This window comes from Anabas testudineus, chromosome 21 (genome assembly GCF_900324465.2).
Source record: "Anabas testudineus chromosome 21, fAnaTes1.2, whole genome shotgun sequence".
Lineage (NCBI taxonomy): Eukaryota > Metazoa > Chordata > Actinopteri > Anabantiformes > Anabantidae > Anabas > Anabas testudineus.
Window position 1 is genome coordinate 11,777,288 of NC_046629.1, and position 26,315 is coordinate 11,803,602.

Genomic DNA, 26,315 nt, shown 5'->3' on the forward strand with positions numbered 1-26,315 from the left:
CTTTAAGAGCACAAATCACACAGCTACTGTCCACACTAGGGGACAACAGAGTTAACAAACAGCTTTGGTAACGACAGTTTTGTAGCAAAGATTTATTTTTTTCCACCAGACAGTAATATAAACATTTCTATTTGACAGCACAGTTAAACATGGGTGCCCTGAGAGCAGTCTTCCCCCCTTTTTTTTGTAATAAGACTGTTGGCTTCAGTAAAGCAGCAACACCCTTCTTATTCCTGAGACAAAACACTGGTTCCTTGTGGAATTCAAACATATAAAATTTAATACATTGAGGATGAATAGACATAAGATGTAAACATACTGTAATAAGTTAAAATCATATATTCTATCCATAAACCATGACCTTTACTGCACAACTGAGGATTCTTTGAGAGACAGTGCCCGGTCTGCTAAGCCAGTTAATGTAGTGTCACGTGACTGCACGGACACACGAATGACCTTTTTGCTAAGCCCCAGTTTTTACTGTTTATATACCTAACAGGGTTTCCACTGTAGGCATATGAAGGGCATATGTAGGTTTAGAATAATGGTGACTATTCGCGTTGCAGTATTTTCCTTTTTTAAACAACCTGTCACAGATTTAATACAGAGGAAACAAAAGCAGGTTTTCTATTTCTAGCTAAAGACAGCAGATATTTATCGGCTGATTTCATCAACAGTAGTGTTACATTACCGTTAAGGCTAGAAGGGTGTTGGATGAAAACTCCAGTTTCCAGCTGACTTTAATGTTGTGTAAACGTTTTAAATATGCATGTTTGCTACATGATAACTTGTAACGCCAGTCTCATGTTCACCACCGTCCAAACTCTCCCTCCGACTGTATTCTGCTTTAACATGATGAAACTGAAAGATCAGACATGGGATTTAGCAAGGAGAAAAAAATGTTTTCAACTGCAGGAACTTAACTGAACTGTAACCCGAGCAGTCTGAGGGCAGTGGAAACAAATGCAGAACCTGAACGAAGGGGGTAAAGTTCAGTTAAGACGCGCCAAGTTCGTGCAGTAGAAAAGTCCTAATTGTCTATCTACCCATGATATGCCCATAATTCTAATGTAACAACCCTGCAGCAAGTTGTAAAATTTGCAACTTTAGCTTGCGGCATTTCAGTCAATGTGGACTTCAAGACTTCATGTTGTGTCCAATGTAAAATTAAAACCATAAAAAATTCAAAGATGTACAAAACATTTTAAGTGGAGATTAGATGCACCCTCTCCATTAGATTATTTGCATACATAATCAGAGCAACATATGCCATGTGCTTTTCCTCAAACACAGTCCTTTAACTGACCTCACACTAGACCCTGTTGTGTGTTCACGTCATCCTTCAATAACCACATACTTACCAAGAACCGACTGCGGTGCTGAGAGTGGCCCAGGAGTTCACAGTTGGCAGTTAACACTTTAATCACATGCTGATGTTGTAAGACATATTGACTCCAGAATATGTGAAAATATCACATCCTTCAGGGGCAGGGGATGTAACACTCCATGGATATATTTAGATGGAATTGTCTGTCTTCGAGCTTCACAAGTGGTCTGTGTACAAAAGGTGCCGTCTCTTTTCTCCTCTCTCCTCTGCACGGTGCAGACACTAAAGTTCATCACGCTGGTTGTCTATTGTGCAGAGAGAGAGGAAATGTTGGAAAGAAATGATTAAGGTGAGGACAGCGGTGAGAAAGAAACCAATCTGACTAGATAACGTTGACCATGAAAAGTTGAACAGGGAGACGCTACAGTATGCGAGTAAGCACAGAGTATTATTAACCTTTTTTTTGCTGTGACAGAGATGGAGTCTGTTTTTGTGCTGCTGTGTCTCCTTGTTCCTGGACTTGTCCCAGTAGGCGTTTTATCTCGTTGTCATATTCAACCCACTCAGGCACAATCCTTGCTGCAGCCGTGAGCTTGGGCTCCTTGGTCTTTGGGTTATTGCACTGCAGCAAAAAAGCAGACATCAGTCACACCACCAGAGCCACTTTCTCCCAACAAGTCAGATCGTCATTGCCAGCAGCTGTCTGTGGCAGGCATTTGAACCTAATTTGATTTCCAATGTTGTTAAAAGGACATTAGCCCTCGTCTTGTGCCTGAATTACCAAGTAGTGTCCTATACCACAAGGAGACAATGTTTCCTATTCCAGTCAACTGGAGCCTGTCTAGTAATTCTCCAAATTAGTTTAGGAGACTACAGGATTGCTCCTCAGTTGTTTCCTAAATGCCTAATGTCTCATGGACATTAGTGGTTAAAAATATGTTGCTGCTTTTCAGTGCTGCAGCAGCTACAGTTCACTATTACAACTAACAAAGCTGGAAAGAAATGATGGTGTAGCAATAATAGTTAACTTGTGCTTCAGAGGCTGAAGAATTATGCAAGAATACAAAAGAATTCCACTATCTGAATAAAATGAACTATTTCAATTTCCAATGTAGATTTGATGATGAATTATTTAATAACTCCCGTGTTTGCTGGTTAGCTTCCTCGTATATTTAATTAATAGACAGTGGCACAGCTGGATCTTATTGCCCTGGGACTCACCAGATCTATAGTCTTAGCTGTGAGTTTGGAGGTGTCATCACACCATGTCTCACACCACAGCCACTCCTGAGGAAGAGACTTGATGGCCACCTGGTGGATCATGTTGTTAGGAAGGTCCTAAAATAGCAGAGATCAAAATCAATTAAGTATCATAGGTCCTAAAAGAACAGAGTCTACATCCTATAATGTAATCTTGCTATGTACCTGGTCCAGGTTTGACAGACTGTTGGGGTCTTGGCTCAAAGCTTGATACTGCCCTCGTAATCTGTCGCCAGCTGCAATCTTACGGAACTTCTTTAAATCTACTACATACAAAGCACTGGTTGACACACACAGGAGAAACAGAAAGCAGGTGTGAGAAAATCATACACTACAGGAATGATTGAATAAATATTTTAAAAATGACTCGGAGATAAATACCCCAGGCACGATCTGATAATTGTGCCCAACGTAGCATATTAATAAACCCCAAGGTGTAGACTATGTAGTTTCACTTATCACTTATTGGAATTTATTCTGCCAGAAGACAGTCACTACAATATGTTTTCTCTGAGCTCACTGATGTGGATCCTCTCTCCCTCCGAGTTGAGCAGCTCACCGGCGTTCATCACTATATCAGACTGTACTGTAAAAAGTTACACACAGCAGCTGCGTTCAGTTCCTGGCTGTCAGCTGATTAGCCGTCACACTGACGGAAGTAGAAACGAGCGCCATACACGCAGCAAGGAGCTGAACATCTTATATTATCTATCATCTATCATTTGACTTAACACATAGCATGGCTGTGGCTGCTACAAAAATCCAACACTAAAATCTGTCCACTACAATTTCATGTATGATTAGTAGGTTTCACAGTAATGTACTTTCTTTAATGTTGTGACAATTTGTTGTAGCTAAAATGGTGTAAATTTCAAGAAATACGTATCATTTGATTACAAAAATAATTCTTGACAGGTTTTGAAGGTTTTTGTAAAAGCATATTTCTATTTTAAAACTACTTTAATTGTTTAGTTTTCTCTTAGACTTAACACTTTCTAAAATCTATATAGGCTGAGAAAAAGAGAAGAGAAGAGAAAAAAGCAAGAACAACTGTGGCATTTTCAGCTTCTAAACAGAAGAATGCACAAATGTGCAGTTGTTGACGTATTTGAAAGTTCACAGAAACTACAAAATACTGAATAATTCCTCCAGATTATTTAGTGATTTACTGAGTCCAAAGGCAAAAATTTGTGAGAGAAACTACGTGAGAAATGTTTTATTTAGCAGTAGGGTGAAATATTTGACTCGTTCAATGCTAAAATACAGAGGCAAGTTATCAGTGTTCCTAACTACTGTAAATAAACTCAGTGAATAACCCAAAAGAAAGATACTAGCTATAAAAATGCTCTTGTTTATTCAGGCTCCAATCTTGCTTGAAGTGGTTTACTTCATTTTCCCTAAAATAATACTAGGGAAGGAACAGGATTATAGTGTTATTCCAGACTGTATATACTGTACCGGTAAACTATCAGAGGTCCTTGCCAGGCATTTAAACCATTCAGTCCAATTTAGTTTTTACCTGATGTGGTATTTTCTGTGTCCCAAATGTGAGGCCCAGTAGCCAGTTTTCCAGAAACGATAGCCTTCCATCTCCCTCCGGCTATCACAGAATGGCGTGTAGCCATAAGGAGCACCCTCCAGATCTAAATCCCTCAACTCCTTCAGATCAGCCCGAACTATCTGTTAGAGAGAGCAAGAACACGTGTAACGACCGGGAGGACTGATGACACTTCAGCTGTGTTCAAAGTCTCATCCAGTCTGACACCAGTCCTGAGACTGATCCAGGTGAGTCTTTCATTTTTCAGCTGAACCCTAACTTGTAGCTCCTTCCTTTGTCAGTTCAATTTCATCCTTACCTGGTCGGCATCCACAAAGATGATCTTGTCGACAGCTAAGGGGAACAGAACATCCAAGAAGAGAATCTTATATCCCCAGATAATGCGCTGTTTCTCAGTCTGCTGGTGCAACCAACGGGGCCACTTGTACTGAACTAATTCGTACTGGAAGTTATACGCCTCTGCCATGTGCGAGATGGTCTCCTAGTTAGCAAGAAGGAGTAATATTAGATTTTCCTTGCTTAGTATGAAAACAACTCAGAAGAACTGTGATCATATTTGTAACAAGCACAAAAAACTTGTTGTCATGATGTGTGAGAAATACCTTGAAAGACGGGGAGAGGTAATTCTTGAGGAACCAGAACTTGACAGGTGTTTTGGTATGCCGAAGGACGGACAGCATCATTATTCTGAAACAGACACATAAAGAGTGAGAGACGAGTCTCAGTATTAGGACTTAGAGGACAGTAATGTATCCTGCCTAGAAAATAACAGTAAGCGTGAGTGTTTGTCTGTGAACAGGAAGCGTCCCACCTCAGAAAGCGCTCATACAGATGTCCTGAGGCCACAGAAAATATGTTTAGAACGTCCTCTTTCTTCTTCTTTCCAACATCCTTCTTGGAACCGCCACCTGTGATGCTATAAATGAGACCATAACACATGAGTCTGTTGTGTTTTGATTGATGCAGATTTTTCACATGCTCACAGTAAATCTGCCTGTAGCCACAAAGCCTTTTGTAAAACCAGTAGTAATATAAAAAAATAAAAAATAAAAAGCCATGCAGCACAGTGCAGCATTCTGAGGTGTTTCATTTAAATAAATAATGGCAATTATACAGGGAACAATGCTCCGGAGAGCCGTGACTGTTACAGCAGCTCAGTCCTGCTGGAGATCCAACACCAGATCTGAAACAGGGTGTTAGAAGTGTCACAGTTGGGGCAGGTGTAACATTTAAATTGCTCCTCATTCTTATTCATGGCCACATCCTGCAGCTAATAAAGTGTCAACAATTTAAAATTTATAAACAAATAAGTTAAGAAATCTCAAACCACTCATTTGTATCAAATGATTTAACAGCTAATCACAGATGTTTTAAAAAGGTAGAAATAGATGAAATAAAAGCATCTGGCACATCATTCAAACACCGTCTTATTTCACCACACACATCATTGTTATTCTCCTGGCTGGCAGCATACAGAAAAACCAGGAGTGAACTGGAAATAGTTGCTAAATAATAATAATTTTTCCATTACTTATCACATATTTTATACATGTAATAGATTGTTTTGGGGGTTGCAAGCCTACTCATTCACGTTTCATTATAATTCATAGCTGATACTGTAATTCTTTGAATCACCATGTTTTGGACAAATGTTTTGGAATTTAATTTGGAAATCTGAAAGATTCCACCCACAGTTGTACGTGCGCTGTACGTCTGTAGAATAGAGCTTCAGTGTTTTGTATCTTGACTTATAAAAAAGTTCTAAATTTGTTTTTAGGTTAAATTAAATTAGAATTGCAAAAAGAAAATGTCTGCTACAAGCAAACTAACATAAACAGCCTCCATGTTGAGTGTTAGAGGGAGACGTTCAACTTGTCTCTGTGTAACAACTATTTTCATTAGCACAGCATAATCTGGAAAGTCAAGATTTGAAAAGAAATAGGAAGTACTGTGGTGTATTGTCGAGCCACCTAAAACATCAAAACACAGAGCAAGTAAGACTCACTGCAGCTTAGGGAAAAATTGTGCAAAGCAGCATTTTACACATGGTGCCAATACAAAGATAATGTACGTCACATCGATCCATTACCTTTCACATAGAATTAACCTACTTAATAACTCAAAATTAATTTAGGCTTAAAAAGATTAGGTAAAATCTAATCAAGGCAGAAAAATCCAAAGGACACATTCCGCACTTGTGTACGCACCAACACACCTTAACCGCTGTTAAAGAGCAGTGGCTTATGATGCAAGGCACATTTAGTGGACAGAAATCAGGACTTGTGCTGGAGGGTAGATGTGTCTGCAGTCAAACTGTGTCCTTGTCTGAAACAGACTGCTGATGAGGGAAGGAGCGTCTCCCCCACATTCAATCACAACTGCTGCCTCGGCCCCGAGGCTCCAGGAAGACACCAGTGAGTGAGAGAAAAGTGTGAACGGGAGGAGAGGGAGCATACTGTTTTGTGTCTACGGGTCCTCTAAAACCAACAGTCCTTCTGAAAACCTTTAGTGTATTTCTCTCCATGTAACTTTACCAAATTTCTTCCAAAAATCGAACCACTGCTCCCCTCAATGATCAGTTGGCTTCTGGCTGGAGAATCACGACACCCCTGGGTAGGGGTGGGTGTGTAGGGACTGACTGTCTGCTGTGGGTAAATCAGCCATTATGAAGGGTTTTGGGACAATAGTGCCCCCCTCCCAAGATAAGCTGCTTTAGAGGGTCGGGTGAGGGCCCATTTCACTGACTCACCCAAGATAATCTGGACCTCTGGAAGGATGCACAGGAAGGATCTGGATAAATCCTGAGCAGTGAGCAGTACTAACTGGACAAACCTAGACTTCTATAGGCACAGTAAATTACATAAAACTGTAAACCGTGACTCTAATTTTATTTACAGGTCTATTTATGTGCTGCAGCCTGTGTGTGGGTGTCTCTAATATAAATCTAAAGCCTAAAAAGTTGTCTAAAAGACCAAAGAAGAACACAATATCCAGTCTAAAGTGGTACAAACAGTTGTCATAATGCATCATAAATGTGTTCAGATTCACAAAAATAACATTGACGGCTAAGAGACCTCTTTTAACACGAGAGAATTTGTAACAGTAATGCTTGCTGATGCATGGATTCACTAATTCTTCTGAGGTGTTAGATCAATACGTGGCCATTAGTCCAACCTCTTACAACAAATCCCTCAAAGCATACTGAGGTTACAAATGAAGTAATGAGTATTAAGACATCTTTACTTTCAAATCGACAATATTTTGAGAGGACGCTGGTCACAGTCTACCCAACACCTTTGCTGAAATATTCCCAATAACATGCAGATAATCAATCAAAATAAATTCTACCAAGATGAAAACTATATTTTATTGTAATGATTTACTAAAGTAACTCTTTTTAATCTTTATCTTTGTATTACAGCCTGTCTTTTAATTCTGGCAGCTATTTTCTAAACTTAAGCTGAAAGGCTTTCAGGTTCAGGTCGGCCTCTTCAATGCACTTTTATTTACACTGCAACTGTTGGTCACAGTACCGCAGTTAAAAACAATGCGAGTGGCATCTAAATCTTAAGATTTATGATTCCTTGCTACACTGGAACTGCGCCAAAGGAAAGTACTCTCCTCTCTCTAAATGCAGTCACATTTAAGTTAATTTTAGATACATACATCATTGGCACTTAAGGAGCAATTATGTCTCCTGAAAGCACCATACAGTATCCAACCTTTTATTTAACCTTTTAATGTTATGTGTATTTTTATTACTCAAATGCAAGAATACCATGGGAAATGGTTTTAAGATTACATTAAATTATACATCCATTCATCCATCTTTCCAACCACTTTCATCTTCTTATCTGGTCCTGGTCGCGGCACAGGCAGGCTAAACAGGGAATCCTAAATCTTCTTCTCCCCAGCGACATCCAAGAGCTGCTCATTAGCAGGTGCCAAGGTCAGGAGGGATTTGCAATCGCTTTAGTTTGTTCTGGGTCTCACCAAGGGGTGTTTTCCCAGTTGGATAAGACTAAAATACTTACAAAGAAAATGACCAGGAAGCATCCTGATCAGACAGCTGAACAATTTAAAATGGCTCCTTTCAACATGAAGAAGTCATTCTACTCAGAGCTCCTAAGCCTGTGCTCCAGGGTGAGCCTACCAAGATCATACCTGATCTACTGCTGAGAATTTAGACACAGTTCTTACTTTTCTTACTGCACAACAACCTGGGTGATCTGTAGCAACAGTTAGTGACACTCAATATTCCCAGACACCCTAATATACTCAATCACCCACAGATACCATGTATGTTGGGTGAAAAAAAGTCCCCAAACCCTACTCTTATCCAATGTGAGTTAGCTTTCTGCACCCTGGCATCTCTGTGAAATCTAACTGGCAAATCCCCCAAAGGCTCTCTCCTTTAGCTTCACATCTTCCAGCCATGCTGGTGTCCTTGGACAAGTTGCTGCTGTGCTCCTCTCTTCATTTTAGTGTTTAAGACATAGGGCTGCATTTGCCAAGTTCACTACAAAGTTAATCATCTGCTAAGGCCCTCTGGACAACTCTGGAGTCTCCAGTTAGCAGCATTTTCTAGAGTTTAAACATGGGGAAAAAAAGCTAAGTGCTCTATACTGCTGTTCAGCACATAGGCACAAAACTCATCCTAGTGGCTCTGCTGTTCTCCAGGAAAAAACCCTCCTGAGAGTTGCTTAGCCAAGGGTTCAAAAGTACCTCCACATCGAGCTGACACATCTCACCTTATTCCGCTGAGTATGGTTCTTGAGCTTGTGCTCTGTATTGAGATAGTTGAGCAGAAAATGATCTAATTGGTGCTTTTTTGCCTTCTGCCCTAGTCGTGGCACTGTGACCAAACCACACCTTTACCTGCAGTCAGTAATTTAAGTAAGTGTTAAATGTCTGGCTGTTTGCAAGTGTATAAACTGTGTCCAGTTTATACACTTGCTTCAACACACTACCTGTATATAACTAGAAATGTAAGCATCATACTCAAACACAGTTCTACCGAGGCACCATATTCTGTTAGCACATAAGTCACTCTCATTCACTGCGAAATGGAGTAGCACAGCGGTTAAAAGCAACCAATAAACACTGCATGCTAATGACTTCAACACAGAAGTTTTAGGTGGTAAATGGGTTGCAGCCACACTGCCTACCTTTTCTCAAAAGTGCTCCAAACACTTCACACAGCAAGCAGTAAGTGAGGAGAAAGGATCACACAATTAGACACACGAAAACAAACACACACATACCTACAGAAGCACATATTTTTTGCAAGACTAGATCTTACAGCATAGTATTGCAGTCTGGATCCAGGGGAGGAATAAGATCTCCTGAAACCGCAATGTATAATTGACAAACAGAAGGCACAACAAACCCACCAATCAATGAGCTCACATGTTGCTGTCAACCGAGTGGAGGAAGATATTAATCCAGCCTACTAAAACCAACCAAAGTGTGTCTGTATATGATTAGCTGCATTGTGATGCTGTATGAATACATTACCCACCTTGCTATGGAGTCCCATATGCCTTTGCTTTCACTAGTTTCACTTAAAAGATCTTCATTCATCTTCTCTGCCTTTTTTTGCACCTACAGTGAGAAAAGATTATACTGCTTAATCATGCTCAGTTATGGACACATTTAACATATAGTACATACGTTACAGAATATTTTAAAAATACACTCACTCTGACTTTGATGATCTTACTGTGGAAACTGTTCAGCACCACTATAACATCACCAGCATCTGCAGGGGAATCTGTTCCATCGTGCCTGAAAATGTGGATACAGAGTTGAGACCTGGAGACTGAAACTTGTCAGCACTTGAAATTACATAATTTAGAAGATCATTTCAAATTCAACACAGCCTCAAAACATGTAATTTATGCTGACACTCAATGTCAAGATGATTTTCATAGGTTCATAGGCCTTTCATTAATCAATAAAAGAAAAAAATACTTGCAAGATCACAGAGATATGATATAAACAAACTGCGCTGCTAACTGTAGTCTGCAAGCTAAGAAAATACATCATTTACCATCTGAGATCAGCTACTAAGATTTTTGCTTTATTTTTTTAGCTGTTCAGTGTGACACAGCTCACCACCTTTCACCTGGCCAATCACTAAAGACTGTAAATTAATCACTTTCCATAAATGTGAATATCTGTTTTTCCACTTATTATTAAAATGCTTGTATAATGTATACACATTCATTTATAGAGCTCTTTGGTTGGTTCATATGTTTCGGCCATGGCAATTGTGGGGAAAAAATACAGTATAGGCTGCTCTGATGAAGGAGACAACAGCAGCTAATGGACAGACCACTGACCAGACAGTGAGTGCACAGACTTAAAAGCGGATACTGGGCTAGCTGCCAGGGTCACACTCTGACCATATTCATTACCCTCCATCATTATTAAGAAATAGCCTTACCATTATTTTATCCATCACTACTTCCCAGCCATGCTGTATATACTGGTAGATTTAATGAGAAAGTCTGTACAGTATTGATTGCATAACGCTGGCCTTTCACAGTAATTGTTTTAGGACTGATTTGCCCAGTAGAGAATGTGTTTTGGCGGGCAGAATCTACAGGGTCTGATGGTGAAACATCACAGGGCAAACTTCAGGCAGAGATGAGCAATAGGATATGATGCACAGCAAGCCATTACAAGCCCAGTGCTTACTAAAGGCAAAAAGCTAACCTTATCACTATGATAAATGCCCCCACCATTTGGCCTAAAGTGCTTCACCCCATGCTCGTACGCTGCTTGTGCTTTGCCCCCTCTGCTGTCACAAGTGTAACGCTGCCTTTAGGGCTTGTGCTACAAAACACCAGAGATCAATCTGTATCTCTTCACTGAGGAGAGGAGTGCTAGTTGTCTCATTCATCGCTGTCAGGGCGAGGCACAGAGGCAGCAAGGGCTGCAAGAGGAAAACACAGGCTCCGAGACGGGAGAGCACAGACACTCCCTCTAGACTCTGATCGGCCACCTAACCAGAGCAGAGCGCCGCTAACCACAAGAATAATGACACTGCCAAGGTGAAAAATGACATCACCTTTTAGCTTTACCTGGAGTACTGGCGAATAAATCTCGGTTGTCTGATATGATACCAGGGGAACAGAGGGCTGTATGTGTCCTAAATCTTATGGGAGGATAGCCAGAAAGGACAATATCTGTGATTATAGGGACATTTAGTTTGGTGCATTACGGCTGCACATGCGGTAATTGTTCCTTGTTATGTTACATACTGTAGATATTACAGTACAAATGACAGAAAAATACACAAAAATAATCATTTGATTTACAGTAGATAAAAGTCAAAAGTCAAAATGCAGAATTAAAGAAAATACAACACGTTAGGCAACTTGGTGGCCTAGTTGTAATTTTAAAAGGTACATACTACGTGTCTGCACAATATCCATGGGACCTTAGTTGCATTCATACACCTCCCTCTCTCCCTTTGTTTCAGAAAAAAGCAACATGCCAAAAAAAAAAAAAAAAAAGTCTTTAAAAATGGCATGGAAAATTGACTTTTTAGAACACCTATCAAACCGTCCAAAGCACAATATTGTTTCTATTTGTCCAGGGAAATTAAAATAAACGCCAACACACTCTGTCTAGTATACGCAGCCTTTGACACCTACGCCGTCCTAATTAAAACACATTCTGTTGCGGATATTCTGCAGTGTGAGGTGGATGGCATGGCAGGTGACCAGCTGAATCATCCCTCCACTCTGTCTTCTCTTTAATAGCATCCCTTTCCTCCTACCTGTCTCTCTCCCTCTGTGCTCAGCAGAACTCCCTGCACTCGTCAAAACCTTGAGCTGCTACAGTGTCATCAGCTCTCCATGTTACCATAGTGATGGGTTTCATAGGTACCAGTACGAAATGGGAATGGTGGCTGAAAACAACTTTGATGCTAAGCTGCGTATTAATACCTGTAAGACATAAGGTAGGAAAGACTGTAACAGTCAACAACAGTCTGCAGACAGTGGTAAATACTCACGAGAGAATCTGATAAATATCCTCTGATCTTCCTTCACGTAATCTTAGAGTCCAGGCACCAGGATTGGCTTTTAGCTGGAAATATCCCTGTTGTGATTGAAAAAATGAGTCTGACTATGTGAGAGAACAATTCACACGTTTTCTCAAGCCTGGCACCAAACCGGTTTTGTTTGTTTTCATTCAGTACATACTACTGAGCACATACTACTATGATTAACTATGTCCATTAATACAGAGTGCTCTCTTGGTAACTCTGGTATTGAAGAAAAAAGGCTGCTGACCAGGTTAGCCATGACAATAGTGTCATACATGAGCGGATCTCGGCTCATGCCCAGGGTAAACTGAAGTCCTCGAGGGGGTTGGCCAGTTGACAGGTCAAAGCAGTGGCCCTCCAGCAAAAGGTGCTCCAGTTCATACTCTGCTGTCACAATCCCGGTCACCTGGAGCACAACCACAAATTACAAAGAACAGGTAAATGAGAGAATGATTAATAGAGAGCACTTTTGTCCTATTTAAGAGGTGAGAACAATAAGAATGTTGGGAAGTAATGGCTAAGGACCAGGATACCTTCTGCAGATGGATGTTATCCAAGTCATAGGGGCTGCGCACTGCCTGCACCATCCAGCTCTCGGGTGTGATCATGTTAAGGGTGAGGAGTGGAGACTCTGGGAGCTCCACAAAGCGAGCGACGGGTCCCGGAGACACTGTGTCGTTGGCCAAGAAACCAACATCAGACTCCAAGACAAAGCGGTAAAAGCTGTCAAAACAGTCAAGCAGGAGAATTTTAAGTGCCGTCCAATTAACTTTCACATTAATATGATATGTGACAGAACAGAAGGGAGAAGTGAAAGTCCTAAAATGATTGCAGGACTTTTTGCCTCCAGATTTAGGCAGCAATTCCATGCAACAAACACACTGTCCGCATTGGAAAACACTAAAATTATTACATCTTGCACAATACTATTCTTTCTAAGACCAGAGATCAGCTCTGTTATGACAGCTGGGTATATACAATCTCTTCAAAGATCTAATACTATTACTGCCAGTGCTCCTGCTCAGCCAATAAGAGAAATATGTGCAGCAGTCTGAGCACCAGAAATATTCCCTTTCCCCATTATTACCGAGAGTTGTCACAGAGGCCAGCTCCAGGCTAATCTTTATGCTAATTGCTTTTCTTCAGTGTGCCCTCTGACACAGGAGTCATAATGAGTCTAAACAACGTAGCCAATGCTAAACATTACCAATGCTAATTCTTTTCATTGAGAATGCCTTCTTATCCTCTAAGGAACATCAACACATTCTCTATTCACAGGGAGATTTCTCAAAAGTTAATTCCCGCCACAGCAGTCAGGTTTCTGTTGACCAGAGCAGACCGATGGGAGAGAACATGTGGACTCCAGAATGAGATGAAAGCTGCTACTACAGCACAGGATGGTGGTAAGAGAAAAGTTGTAGTTAAGCAAGAGAAACACTGGGAGAAGCACAAGAAATCAACCAGCAAAACAAAACGTTTCATCTAATATATAGGACTAGTAGACTTGATAGTAGCAGCCTGATTGTAGACACCCAGCTTATTTAACTCCTATGGGAAAAATTTACTTGATGTATCAATTACTGGCAACTGTCACTCAGGAGGACTTGGAGAAAGTGATGTGCTGCAACAGAAGAATTTGTTGGTGATTTCTGGGGAACGAGTTATTGATATAAATTCCAGCTGATCACTGACAGAGATCTTGAATGTCATACTGCAATTTATGCTCATAATCACAGGGTAAACATCCTGGAAATATTTTGCTATTCAATTTAAAAAAGAAAAAAAAATTTGGGTTTCAGTTTATTGAAGCTGCAAGTGACTCAATCCATTATAGAACAAATCAGAAAAGAAAACATCCCGAATTACATAAAGACTAACATTCAGGCAATAGAGTGAATGTTAAGAGACAACTTTACCCTTTCAATTGATTTTTTTTTTCTTTCCATTTGTTTTATTTTGTTGTTTTTAATGCACACCCGAATCACAACACTGCAAGCTGTAAGCAATTTGTCCAGAGATGTGAGGGGAGGCCCAAAGCAATAAGGTGGTGTTATTAAGCAGATTGCATCTGTGCACTATAATCTTACAAAGGGAAGGAGTGAGGCAGAGATGCTAAGTCTGCACCGGTCAGAGGATACACAAACAAGCCAAACAGGAAAATTTAATTACTGTTGGAGCTCAAGCCTACCTCTTGAGGGGCATCTCAGACAACATGGCCTTGCAATTCATAAACACCTGCAGTCGCACATTGACCACTTGACTGAGCACCTGCAAGAGACACAGAAGAAAAGACCCAGTTAGAAATCAGGAGCAAAGCAAAGGGGGCACTAGATCAAACTAGACACACAAGGCTTTTCCTGAACAAAAGGACTGAAGGCAGACTGTACTTTCACTGCCCATTACTTTTATTACACACTGCTTTAATAAAAAAGCATAAATGACAATACACGCAGTGTCACTTTATTAACATTATGCTGCTATTACAGTGCTGCTGTATTCAGGGACTGCTCTTATTGATTTGTTTTGTTTTATTTAACCACATTTAGAGAAGTCAGACGAAACTGAATATTCTTAAGTAGCATCTTTCATGACATAAAGGTGATAAAAAAACATAACTAATGATGCATAATGAGCTGCTTTTTCTTACAACTGGCTGTGATGCTGTAATACCGGCATCATGCTTTCTACTGCATACTGCAGTAGACTACCAACGGCTATTGAAGGCGGCTGTATCCCTGCTGTCTGCAAAGGAATGGTGAGTCATATTTTCATATTCACAAATACTTCACCACAGCCAGCCTCCAGCAACATACTGCAGACAGCTAGTGGGATTCACTCAAACTAAACCCACCAAGGAGAATGTTTCAAAATAACTTCCTCTGGTCAAATACAAAATAAGCATATTTCTTTTAGCACACAGTGCATATGACTTAACAGAAGAAGGTACTGTATGTTTCAGTTTGCATATAGAAAAGAATAACAGCCACAAAACATTTGATTCTAATATCAATATGAGACTAGAAAAAAAATTCTGTATAGTTTTTTTTCAGTTAAAGAGATTTCAGGGTGTCCTTGCTGTATTTCCAGAAGAAGAAAATAGCTTACGATCAGCAGAGAGGACATCTTCTGTGCCTCCCGGGTAAGGGGATCAACGATGGCTACCACATCATAGAATACCTCGTTTTCGCGCGGGGCGAGATGGAGCACACTGAGGAGGAGAACAGCACAACAAAGCGGATTCAGCAACACAAGGTTATACAACTCTTATTCAGCAGAACTGCAAATCAAAAGATTTGCCTTTCCGCAGCTTGAAATGATGATGTAGCAACTTGCCGAACCATTACAACAAAAGGCAGAGTAAAACCTCTCTGCAAGACTGCAGAGCCAACAGGACAGTAAACAAACAAACAACAACAAAAAAAAAAAAGTTGCACACCTGTGGCTGTCTTTGATAAAGTGGACATCCCTTCTGACCTCTCCTTTGGGGGCTGCAGTTAAGAGGGCATCAACTTTCATGACTAAGTCACTGGCACTGAGGGATAAGAGGTACAGCCAGATCAGTCCATCATTTATTATTTATGATACATGTTAGGAAAGATTTCAGATGGATCAAACTGTTAATAAGGTAGCCACGTGAATCAACAAAAGCTGCCTTCAACTCAGGTTTTAGTTGTTGATGTTTTTCAAAGCACACTCTGTTCATGTTCATGGTAATGTTTATCAGTGATTTGTGATACATACTGCTTTGGCTTCATCCCCATCTGTTTAACTTTAGCTTTGACTTTCTCTGCAGATCCGCTCAGTGTAATCTTCTCCAGCAAGTGGAAGTCCTCCACAGTGAATTCTTCCTGCTCTTCGAACGGACCAAGGATCTAACAGGGTGAAAACAATGCAGTCAGCACACAACTTTTCTAATTCTTATCTCAGCATGTATTATTTACTACTTGCCAGGGGGTTGTTAAATGTAATGTGATTGTAACAATCTTTTATCCACTTAAAGTCACAGTATTCAGCAATGTGTCTTCATCCTTTCTATTTTTGGGAGTAGAGCCCTGCCACTGCAGCGGAGGAATGCAACATATTAATTGTTACTGCCATCTCAGAGAGTGGCCTCTTCATCTGTAACTGTCAGCACCACTGCTGCTGAGACATCAGTCATCAGCTCTGTATACACGCAGTCAGCACATACGCAGACGTTCGCGCACACAACATGTGCACAATCCTGTCTGTGTCACCTGTGACCTTTCAAAAACAGACATCATGCTGATTTGACAATACTAAAAAAGAACTCTAAAAACACTAGAGAGAAATACCTCCAAAGTGCAGCAACTTCTAAGGAAGTAAGTGCAGCAACTCATATGGACGTTGTGGATCCTATTCCACTGTATTAAACAGTAACACACATTTAACTAATGCTTTTCCACAATGACAATACAATGTAGTCCACTCTGTTTGTTTTAATACAGAAGACCGCATTTCAGTATCCTGAGGTTAGAAGTGAACTCCACTTACCCTGCCGTTGCTGACCACTGCTCGCTGTCCAGGACTCAGTTTCAGGACGTCTCTACAGAACAGCTGCTGACTGCGGATAAAATCCACTTCCAGTGTGTTGAACTTTTTCTCAAAGGCGTCCACTTCTACGCCCTACAGCGGAATAAAATGATTGTTTAGAATGTTAGAATTGATTACATTAACGCGCACAGTTGTGAAGTATTTGTGATGTACTCTATCATCCAATAGACTAGTTCAAAGATCTTTTTACAGTCTCTCCAAAACAAAATCTGAGTGATCCATCGGTGTAGTGAATGATGTATGTGAGGTAAAATTATTTGCCCAATCATTGATTTCTTGCATCAGTGCAATCATTGCAGTTTTCAAAAATGAAATATTTCAGCCAGAGGAACAAGCTGTCAGAAATGCACATTTGTGAAAATGAGATTAATCAATTTGTAATTAATATAACAAACTCTTAATTAAGCCTCAGCCACTTTTGTCCATAACAAATTAGAGGCGGGAGTGTTGAGGGTTTGTGGAGTCAGGTTATTAGTTTCTCCAACATTTCACTTCTCAGGAGAACAGGTGAAATACCAATAATGTCAGCACAATCCAGTCAGCAAGTCTGTCTGGCAGCCAATAATAAAGTCATATCCCTTGACTCTGGGTCTCAACTCACACAGCCACCTCATACTCATTGCCCATTTCTATTGCTATTTCAGGCTCATTCTCTCTCCATTGTTTAAGGCTGGTTTAATTGAAGGAGAGTTTGTTAGGGTTGGTCCCAAATGCACCTGTACTGTATGACTAATGATGAAGAGAGAGATGATGCCTCTCCTATCAGCTGATTCGTTGATTAGTGGCTGGGGTGGCTTGTTTTCTTATGTACAGTGCTGCGTGGGTGGATGGTGCAGACTATAGCATGGAATCTACTAGTGGTAGTAGACTGCTTACAACAGCAGAGTGAGGGTCAGGCTTGGTTGAACACATGGCTCACACAAGGATGAACAGTGAGATGCAGCTCAGCTATTCATCAGGACCTGGAGACCAGGTTTCCACCAGCGCTTTTTACTTAAAGATTTGCAGAGTGTAAGCCTTGTGCTGGCTCGAGTGACAGATCAAGTGGAACTGACAGCGAGTAGGCTGCTTGGCTTGGCATTCACAGGCTGTGGCGCATCATGCGTGTTCTAAATGTATTCTGTTAGCTGATGTTCAGGAGAGAAATGAGAAGATGGGCTCATCAATCACCCCCACCCCCACCACCACGAGACACACACACACACACACACACACACCTCCCCCCACCACCAAGAGTTGCACTTAAAATCAAGAAAACAATGGCAGACAAATCTCTGTAAGTGCTTATTTCCAATCCTTGTTTCCTACTTTTTATCATTAAGCGCCTCAATTCTCTGAAAAATCTTTCACTGACACATAACTAAACTCAAACCCAACCAGATTTAATCTAACTTGGTTTTAAATACAGTACCATTCGTGATGTATATCACTAAGGCCTACATTTTGTAGCAATTTTGTGGGTCAATATAAATCTATCACCCTCTGGAGCTTTACCTACACCTTTCAAAGCTATCCCTTTAACGTATCTAGTTGTATTAGTCATGACAGACTGTTTTGTAAGTTAATGGGCAGTGTTGGATTTTTTGCATAGTTCCCAGGCTTCCTAGTTTACTTTGCTGGCTATGGCTCTTCTGACAAATTCATCTCAAGTCAGGAGAGGCAATAAATAGGATTTCACCACCTCAGCTCAAATGCATTCATGTATTTAATGCAGCAGATAATATGTTTTTATTTTCTAATCACCCTTGGCTGATGGCATTGAAATGCTTACAGCATAGTTTGTTGATGCACTTTAGCATAGCAATCTTGCAGACAAGAGATATCTAGTTCCCATATATTCCACATGTAATGATATTCATGATATTCATATAAATATTTTTTATCTGTCAGGAGGGTAATCATACAAATGTGCTGGACAAGAATTTGACATCTTGGTTATGCCTCTTGCCAATTAGGTACTTAAAATAAGTTAAAACAGACATTTTAATATACTTCACAGCAATGTGAAGTATATTAAAATGTCTGTTCTCAAATAATTATAAAAAGTCCATTTAGGTCTGAAGTGTGACTGAATGCACATATGATGGTAAGATACACTGCCCGTCCAAAAAAACAAACGTCACAACCTAGATTTAACTAAGCAAATAGCTAAGAGTCTCCCATTGAATAATTACTGCATGGATGATTATGTTTCAGCTGGAAACAAGTTAACCCTAACTGTGGGTAGCTTCTCATTTCCTAAACAACCATGTCAGAAGACACATCCTGTGGTCGTGGAAAAGGAGGGTCAAATTATTGTCATGCATCAAGAAAAAAAAATATCTAAGGAGATTGATGAAACTACTAAAATTAGGTTAAGAACTGTCCAACACATTATTAAAAACTGGAAGGATAGTGGGGAGCCATTATCTTCGAGGAAGAAATGTGGTCGGAAAAAAAGATTGAAAAGACTGATTAAATGTTTGGTTGAAATTATATTGTACAAAAACAACAGTAGAACTCACAGCTGTGTTTATAGTGAAAGTAAGAGCGTTTTCACACGCATAATGCACAAAGACTAAGACCATAATCAATACAAGATCTTGGCGAAAAACTGATGCAACTCTGGGCGGGAATAAATGTAACATTGCAGTAGCTTATTGAAACGGTGCCACAGCGAATGTTTGCCGTAATCAAAGCTAAAGGCAGTCCAACTAAATATTAGAGTGTATGACTTTTTTTTGGGCCGGGCAGTGTATGTTTAATAAACTTTAGCTTGGAATCATTTTTATTTTTGGAATTTTATTGGGGAGCAGCTCCTCAATAGAAGGGATGGACACTATTTTAATAAAAATTGAAGTATTAACATACAATATCTGTTAAATGTTACAGAAGTTATAGAAATTAATACCGCTTTAATAAAAAATTTACATAATGTAACTGTAATAGAGGAAAACATTAGTTGATAATAATGACAATCCAAAACTACATTTAGTCTCATATCACAATATCGTCACTAAAATGAACCAAAGACACACAGTTCGTCATTTTACAATATAAAAGATATAAGATAGATAAGATATACAAAGAAAATGTTTGGGATCTAATTTTATCTGATGTGATAAAAACAGCTGCATTCCTTAAACTCTCCTTTACCTGCATCAGCAGCTCCTTCATCTTGGTCCCCTGTTGGAGGAGTTGTCTGCTCTCCTCTTTCAGGAGTTTCTGCACAAACTCTGCTGAAGCTTTATTCTTCTGGGTGAGTAAAGAGGCCCAGATAGCCCTGTACAGCACAGTGTTATCTTCGCTGGGCTTTCCACTGGGGTTATCTATCACTCCAACACGTACTCCACGGCTGGACTTCTGCTTGCAAGCGTACAGCCATACACAGAAACACACACACACACACACACACACACAGAGACGGAATTCATTTAAGTACCTTACATTCTCAAATCTACACAGACAGCAGGTGTCAGTGAGGAAGAACATCGGGAGGGGTGTTGATTACTTGAAAGTAACACTGAAGTTTTTTCCTATTCTACTGATTCCACCAGTGAACAATTGTTTTTCATGACAAATGGAAAAAGCCTGCTTTCTGTGTTATAGCTAATTTATCTTTAGTGTATTAACAATGAATATTACTTTGTAGAGGCATGTGTATTGATGATTTAGATGCAGACAATTAATTTTTAAGTAAATTTACTTACATTTTGTTCATAAAAAGCACATGTCCTGATAAAAAGCACACGTAGTTGTAGGGACATTAAGTGCAAGATTTGTGTCAAAGACTAGCCAATATAAATAAGTCAAAAATAAATAAATAAATATAAAACCTTATTAAGAATTCTTGATTCATTTTTGGATATTCATTTATGCTTCAGACATATAACCCAAACTATGCAGGACAATTTTTAGATTCCTTTGGCAGTGGTACACTAAAGGTTAAAAAATGGAAACTTGTGAGCTGAAGGTTTGCCAGTTCAATACCAGTGAAAAAGCAGCAAAGCTTTTAAGGGCAACTTATACGGTAAGTGTGAATTTGATCAGGAGGCTTGTGTAAAAGAGGTTGCCTCCCAGTGAAACTAGCCTCAGTGGAGATTAAAAAACATTACCTCACGCAAAAAAGTGATAAAGAGAGGAGGACACAGTTTAGATGATAACTCACCACATGTTTTAAAGCATTGAGCAACAGCTTTCTTCCTGAAACCTTCTCAAAATCTCCAGCTATCCACATGGTCACAGCACTTATCCCATCATCATCTAATTGAAAAGAAGACGCAGTTCTTTAGTACTAAATATATCCAGCACACATCACACCGCATTCAATGAATGCTTCATGTTGTAATAATGCAGTCCAGTGACAAGAAGATTATGGTAAAAATGTCTGATTTACTATAAGTGATACATACAGTGGCAAGAAAAAGTATGTGAACCTTTGGGAATTTCATTGTTTTCTGCATTAGTTTGTCTTAAAACATGATCTGATCTTCATCCAAGTCAAAAGTATTAACAAATATATTGTTAATATATTTTCCTTGGTGTCGACTGTGTGGTGCTGGTGCCACCAGACGTCGTTCACCGGTTGAGCGCAGTGGACGGGAGGGGATGTAGACCTGAATGATTGAACTGAGATAAGATGGAGCTGTGGAATTGACCACTCTGTAGGCAAGAGACAGAGTGTTGAACTTGATCCTTGCAGCCACAGGAAGCCAATGCAAACATCTGAAGAGCGGTGTGACATGAGACCTACTCTTGACTTGGATGAAGCTCAGATCACATTTTATGACACATTAATGCAGAACTTTTTTGGCATTGTATTGAATGCATGTTCATGGGAGGGAGAAGATCGATCGGAATGGGTTGATTTTAAGCTTGATCAGCTATGACAATCAGTCGAACATATAGAATTCTGTCTTGGTACAAATTATACACAACAGTTCATGTTGTGCACACAGTTACCCAGACAGTAATGTCACAGATATACAGTACACACCCACCCCATATTTTAAATCTGAAAAAGAAATACTGCACTTAACTACTAACAGCCTGAAAAGGTAGTACGGCTCCATAGTTTCATGTTCTGTACTCTAGTCAGCTGACCAGATTCTGCTGCATGTTGCAGATCAAACACATCGAACATCAAGGTTGTGCATTCCAAGATGCTCCACTACATGACACTGTTGTAATCAGTGATTATTTGAATTACTGTTGCCTCTGAGATCACTGGCCATTCTCCACTGACCTATCTCATTAAAAAGACATTTTCACCCACAGAAACACCGCTCGATGGCCTCAACAACCATTCCACGCTCAGTCGCTTAGGTCACATTTCATCGTGTTTGGTCTGAACAGTATCTGAACCTTTTGACCATGTCTGCATGCTTTTATGCATCAAACTGCTGCCAAATGATTGGCTGATTACATGTGTGCGTTAAGATGCTAATCAATATTCAACATTGTCACCACTGACTATACAATTAAGGCATCAGTGGAGGGTAAATGCATTTTTAAGCTCTCAGTATCTGCCTTAATGCCTATGTTGCTTATGAGACAGTTAGTTATCCTTTAAAAATATCTTTACCCTGGTTACACATTGACAATCAGATGAAAGTGAGAAAAAAATGCAGTCATTAGAGTGAATGTTTTGTGGGAGAGTTAAGAAAGACTGAAAAGACAGAAAGCGGAGTTTATTAGAACAGGATTGTGCTACCTGTCATTGTTATATTCACACCAGCAAGTCCGACAGTCAGTCAGAGGCAGTCAGCCAGTCTACAGAGGGAGGATGGCAATCAGCCTCCTCAGTGTCATTGAAGCTGCTACACTCTGAGCCTGAGCAGTGAAATGTAGCTCTGATGATCATTTAGACTGCTGGCCCTAAGCCAGTCAGCAGACCCAGCAATTATCTCACTGGAGGCACAGCCTCACTGTCTCAACAAAGGTCAGTTTCACACTTTCATACATCAGCAAAGCATTTTGTTTAGACACTGCTCATTTTACAAACCTTCAACCGTAACAGAATAACTACAGTTATTCTACTTTAGATGACAAGATGCAAATGCTTGAATAGGTGATGTATACTATTACAAGTCGCAGAGTTACTGAAAATAGCATGGCGTGTATTTGTTTGAAATTATGTTTACTAGGAAAATAAGGAATAAAACAGCAAGTAAGATCTTACCGTTATTTGTAAAGTACTTCATTCTCTTAGCCACCACAGCTGTCTTGTCTCTGGTGTCCAGGAATGAAAACATGGTTGTGTCTTCCCAATCATCTACAACTGTAAAGCAAGAAAAAAAAATAAAAACATCAGAGCAATATAGACAGTGAATCAACACTGGGTTCTGTGTAGCAAAGGTCACCTGGCGTGGCAGTGAAGTCGAGGTACTTTCGGTCAACGCTTAGAATGAGAGTGTTTATCCTGGGAACTACATTGGGCTGCTCCATTAGATAGTCCACCACATCTGAGCTCTCGGTTAACTGACCCTGGAGGGAAAGCACAAAACAAACCAGGGTCACATCACTGATTATGTTTAAGCTCTACATCTGAACAGCTCACATGCAGTGAAGAACAAAAGTGTCTATAAATACAACGACTGGGGAGGGGTATTTAAATGAAAACTGCATGTTCTGCAAATCTGAAAAAAAGAAAGCTGGCTGTTAATCATTGTTAATATGCTTTTAATTATTTACCACATTTCATTATTAGCCCAGCTGTGATCTATATCCTATATTCTGTTGCCACAATAAACCAGTTTTCTCATAATCATTAAACATACTTCATACTTATCAAAGAACATCAACGTTAACCACAGACTAATATCTAGCAAACAGTAACTAATTATTAGTAAATAATTATTAAATACATACTACAAAACTGAACAAACTGCCCCTGGTACATCTCTTAGTGCTGCTTTAACTTCAATTCACTCATGTATATGAATCTAAATGTTCTACTTCAGTACAAAAAATTAACTTCAGTGTTTTTCTTTCCAAACAGACATGTCATACCATAAAGACAGCTCTCTGGAATGCAGTGGTGGTGTCCATTATGCGCTGAAGTATTATGGTTTCCAGTTCATCTGGGTCCATCTCGTCTGGGCTCAGGGGGATTCCATTGAATAAAGCCACAGGTACAGCACCCAGGCCGCTCTTTTTGTAGAAGAGGGCACCATCCTGGAGCAAGTGAAACATAAGCTAAATCCTGGGCTTTTGCTATTCATTAGTTGTCTTCTTAATAATAATTTTTATTTCCTTTAAAAACAAAAACAGAACCATTTCATTTTCTTACCTTTCTTCTGTCATCATACTCAGATTCTATACCTAGAATCCTTTCAGCATTGGCTTTAGGGAATTTTCTCTTCAGAAAAGCAGAGAGTGTGTCAACAGACAGCGTCTCCCCTACATCGACTTTGTTGTACAGCTGCAAGAGAGTCGCAAGTCAGATCATATTTGACCATCACTGCCACTGTCAATAATTTCCAACTCGGGAACCAGTGGCAAAATCCCACTCACTCATGTAGTCTAATAATGTCTCAAACTGTTGGATAACACAACGCACAATAGAACAACAGTCTTCTAGGACATAGAAAGAAAAATATGAGCTGGCAAGGACTGGGTTTAGTGATTCTTCAATATGTGCTTTCTAAAACAACAGAGATTTATATATGTGAAATACTTACTGAGACCATAGACATCAGAGCCTGGGACAAATCGTACTCGTCTGCAATGTAATTCAGTAGTCGGTAAAATCCAACCCCTGCATCTGAGAAGCCATCAATCTCATCTTTGGTGTTGACAACAAACACAAATCCAATTCTGTGGATATGGGACAAAATCAAGTATTCAATTTGCAGGTGAAATGAGAATACCCTACCTGGTAAATATTATAATTGCAGAGAGTGAACTATATAAACAGTGGTGTAGGTATGAGTAATAATGGCACCAACCTCAGGGGAATCTTATGTTTGTAGAAAAGCTCTGCTAGTTTCACCAGCTCAACGCTTTCTTCCTGTACTGGATCTAGAAACAGCACCTAACAACAAAGGCATAATCAGGTAGCAGACACATAATTTGTCTATTCTTGTCTAGTACTAACAGTAAACAGCCCACAGTTTGAAAGTATTTAACCTAAATCTCAAAGAGTCAGATGCTTCCCAAGTTGCACAGGGATCAGTCACGTCAGTGTAATAACTGTTTCACAATGACATCTTTTAATTCCAGTTCCTTTTCGTTACCAATCCGTTAGCCAATAACTCACCAGGTTGAAGAAATTGCGTCGGATCTGTCGGATCACTCCAGGAAAGGTGGCACGGAGAAGCTCCTGTACACCGGAAGGCCAGCTACGGTACATAGAGTCATTCTCTATGTCATTCATCCACTGGAACGTAGGACAAAAAGAAAGTAAGTAAGGTCAGTATCATCATAAGTTATAAGTTGATGCTTACACATTATCTTGTACATGTCCTAAAGCTCTACTATCAGTAAAAATTAAACTCCTTTAAATATGGATTTTTATGATAAATAACAAGAATCACAGACACAAAATTATCCCTAATTGCTGGCCATTCCAGCACTAACAGCGGTCTTTCACTCTGTACCAATTAAGCCTCCCCATCGTGGAAACATTGGCACACATCATTAGCTCTCTAATACTTCATCTATCTGTCTCTTTCAGGCACACATATTGTACATACGGTTTGACTCTAAACGAGGTCAATCATCTTGACTCTACAAGATGAAATGACAGACATTTTGGTTTAATGTGCACATGGTTAATGTCTTCATTTCTGTAGTATTTTAGAGACAGAGAGAGAGGACAGAGGAATGTGTAAACTGAAAAGAATGAATATATTTTGATATTTTTTCCTTGCTAACTTCCTAGCTGCGGTTTCTGGCAGGCTTCAGACTGCTGCAATAGTCCGTTGACGGATCACACTCTGGTGCAAGTACCCACAGAAGAAAAAAACAAGAAGTGTTAAACTGTGCCAGATGAATGGCCAGGACTTGCCATTATGGCTGGATGCCTCATATCTAAGGCATAGCTGTCATCTACAGCATTCATGGGTAACCTCAGCAGATTTGCCTGATGTTCTCCTCTTATGCCTAGGTTATGAAGCCCCTCTAAGGTTCTGGCTTCGCCTCGGAGTATGTCCAAAATGCTGTAAATAGAAATAAAATCACATTAATTTCTATGCAGATGTTAGTCTAACTGTGTGGCAATGCCTTTAAATTGAAACCAATTATGATCTTGTTGCAGGTCTGAGGTGTAGAGAGAGACCTGGGAGAGACCTCTCTCCTGGAGAGAGCAGAGTCAGACCAGCCCTCCATCCTGCTGGATTCCTACCTGAAAGGGTTGTGTACATCCAAATCAATGTGCAGTCCATTAATGAAGAGCTCTCCATCTCCTAGGTGAACACCAATGGTCTCACTGAGATGCTGAAAGGACAAGCTCAAAGTGTTAGTTGAATGCCAAATGCTCTAAATGAGTGTTTAGATCTTTGATGTTAAAAGATGTGCATAGAAGCTACAGCAGTGGAGAGAGAAGACAAAGTGTACAC

The 26,315-nt window shown here is 39.9% G+C and overlaps 1 protein-coding gene across 4 annotated transcripts in view; it reads right to left on the reverse strand.

Moving 5' to 3' along the window:
- Window positions 1–91: 91 nt before the first annotated feature.
- Window positions 92–26,315, reverse strand: part of uggt2 (UDP-glucose glycoprotein glucosyltransferase 2) — a 32,857-nt gene continuing 6,633 nt past the window's right edge. The window contains exons 11-40 of one of the 4 annotated variants that reach the window (XM_026377101.1): window positions 26,102–26,193; window positions 25,766–25,916; window positions 25,016–25,135; window positions 24,705–24,790; window positions 24,438–24,573; window positions 24,047–24,178; window positions 23,767–23,931; window positions 23,118–23,241; window positions 22,937–23,035; window positions 20,924–21,018; window positions 19,912–20,121; window positions 16,717–16,848; window positions 15,946–16,076; window positions 15,641–15,736; window positions 15,310–15,412; window positions 14,393–14,472; window positions 12,738–12,927; window positions 12,452–12,610; window positions 12,172–12,257; window positions 9,848–9,932; window positions 9,667–9,749; window positions 9,410–9,490; window positions 4,957–5,061; window positions 4,748–4,832; window positions 4,444–4,626; window positions 4,107–4,267; window positions 2,753–2,867; window positions 2,549–2,665; window positions 1,784–1,949; window positions 92–1,632 (exon numbers count right to left, since the gene is read on the reverse strand). In XM_026377101.1, coding sequence (XP_026232886.1) covers window positions 1,610–1,632; window positions 1,784–1,949; window positions 2,549–2,665; window positions 2,753–2,867; window positions 4,107–4,267; window positions 4,444–4,626; window positions 4,748–4,832; window positions 4,957–5,061; window positions 9,410–9,490; window positions 9,667–9,749; window positions 9,848–9,932; window positions 12,172–12,257; window positions 12,452–12,610; window positions 12,738–12,927; window positions 14,393–14,472; window positions 15,310–15,412; window positions 15,641–15,736; window positions 15,946–16,076; window positions 16,717–16,848; window positions 19,912–20,121; window positions 20,924–21,018; window positions 22,937–23,035; window positions 23,118–23,241; window positions 23,767–23,931; window positions 24,047–24,178; window positions 24,438–24,573; window positions 24,705–24,790; window positions 25,016–25,135; window positions 25,766–25,916; window positions 26,102–26,193 — 3,591 coding nt within the window. In that variant the 3' untranslated portion in view covers window positions 92–1,609. Of the gene's footprint in view, window positions 1,633–1,783; window positions 1,950–2,548; window positions 2,666–2,752; window positions 2,868–4,106; window positions 4,268–4,443; window positions 4,627–4,747; window positions 4,833–4,956; window positions 5,062–9,298; window positions 9,491–9,666; window positions 9,750–9,847; window positions 9,933–12,171; window positions 12,258–12,451; window positions 12,611–12,737; window positions 12,928–14,392; window positions 14,473–15,309; window positions 15,413–15,640; window positions 15,737–15,945; window positions 16,077–16,716; window positions 16,849–19,911; window positions 20,122–20,923; window positions 21,019–22,936; window positions 23,036–23,117; window positions 23,242–23,766; window positions 23,932–24,046; window positions 24,179–24,437; window positions 24,574–24,704; window positions 24,791–25,015; window positions 25,136–25,765; window positions 25,917–26,101; window positions 26,194–26,315 lie in introns of those variants that run through there. The other 3 variants (XM_026377099.1, XM_026377098.1, XM_026377100.1) reach the window with 3 other exon arrangements.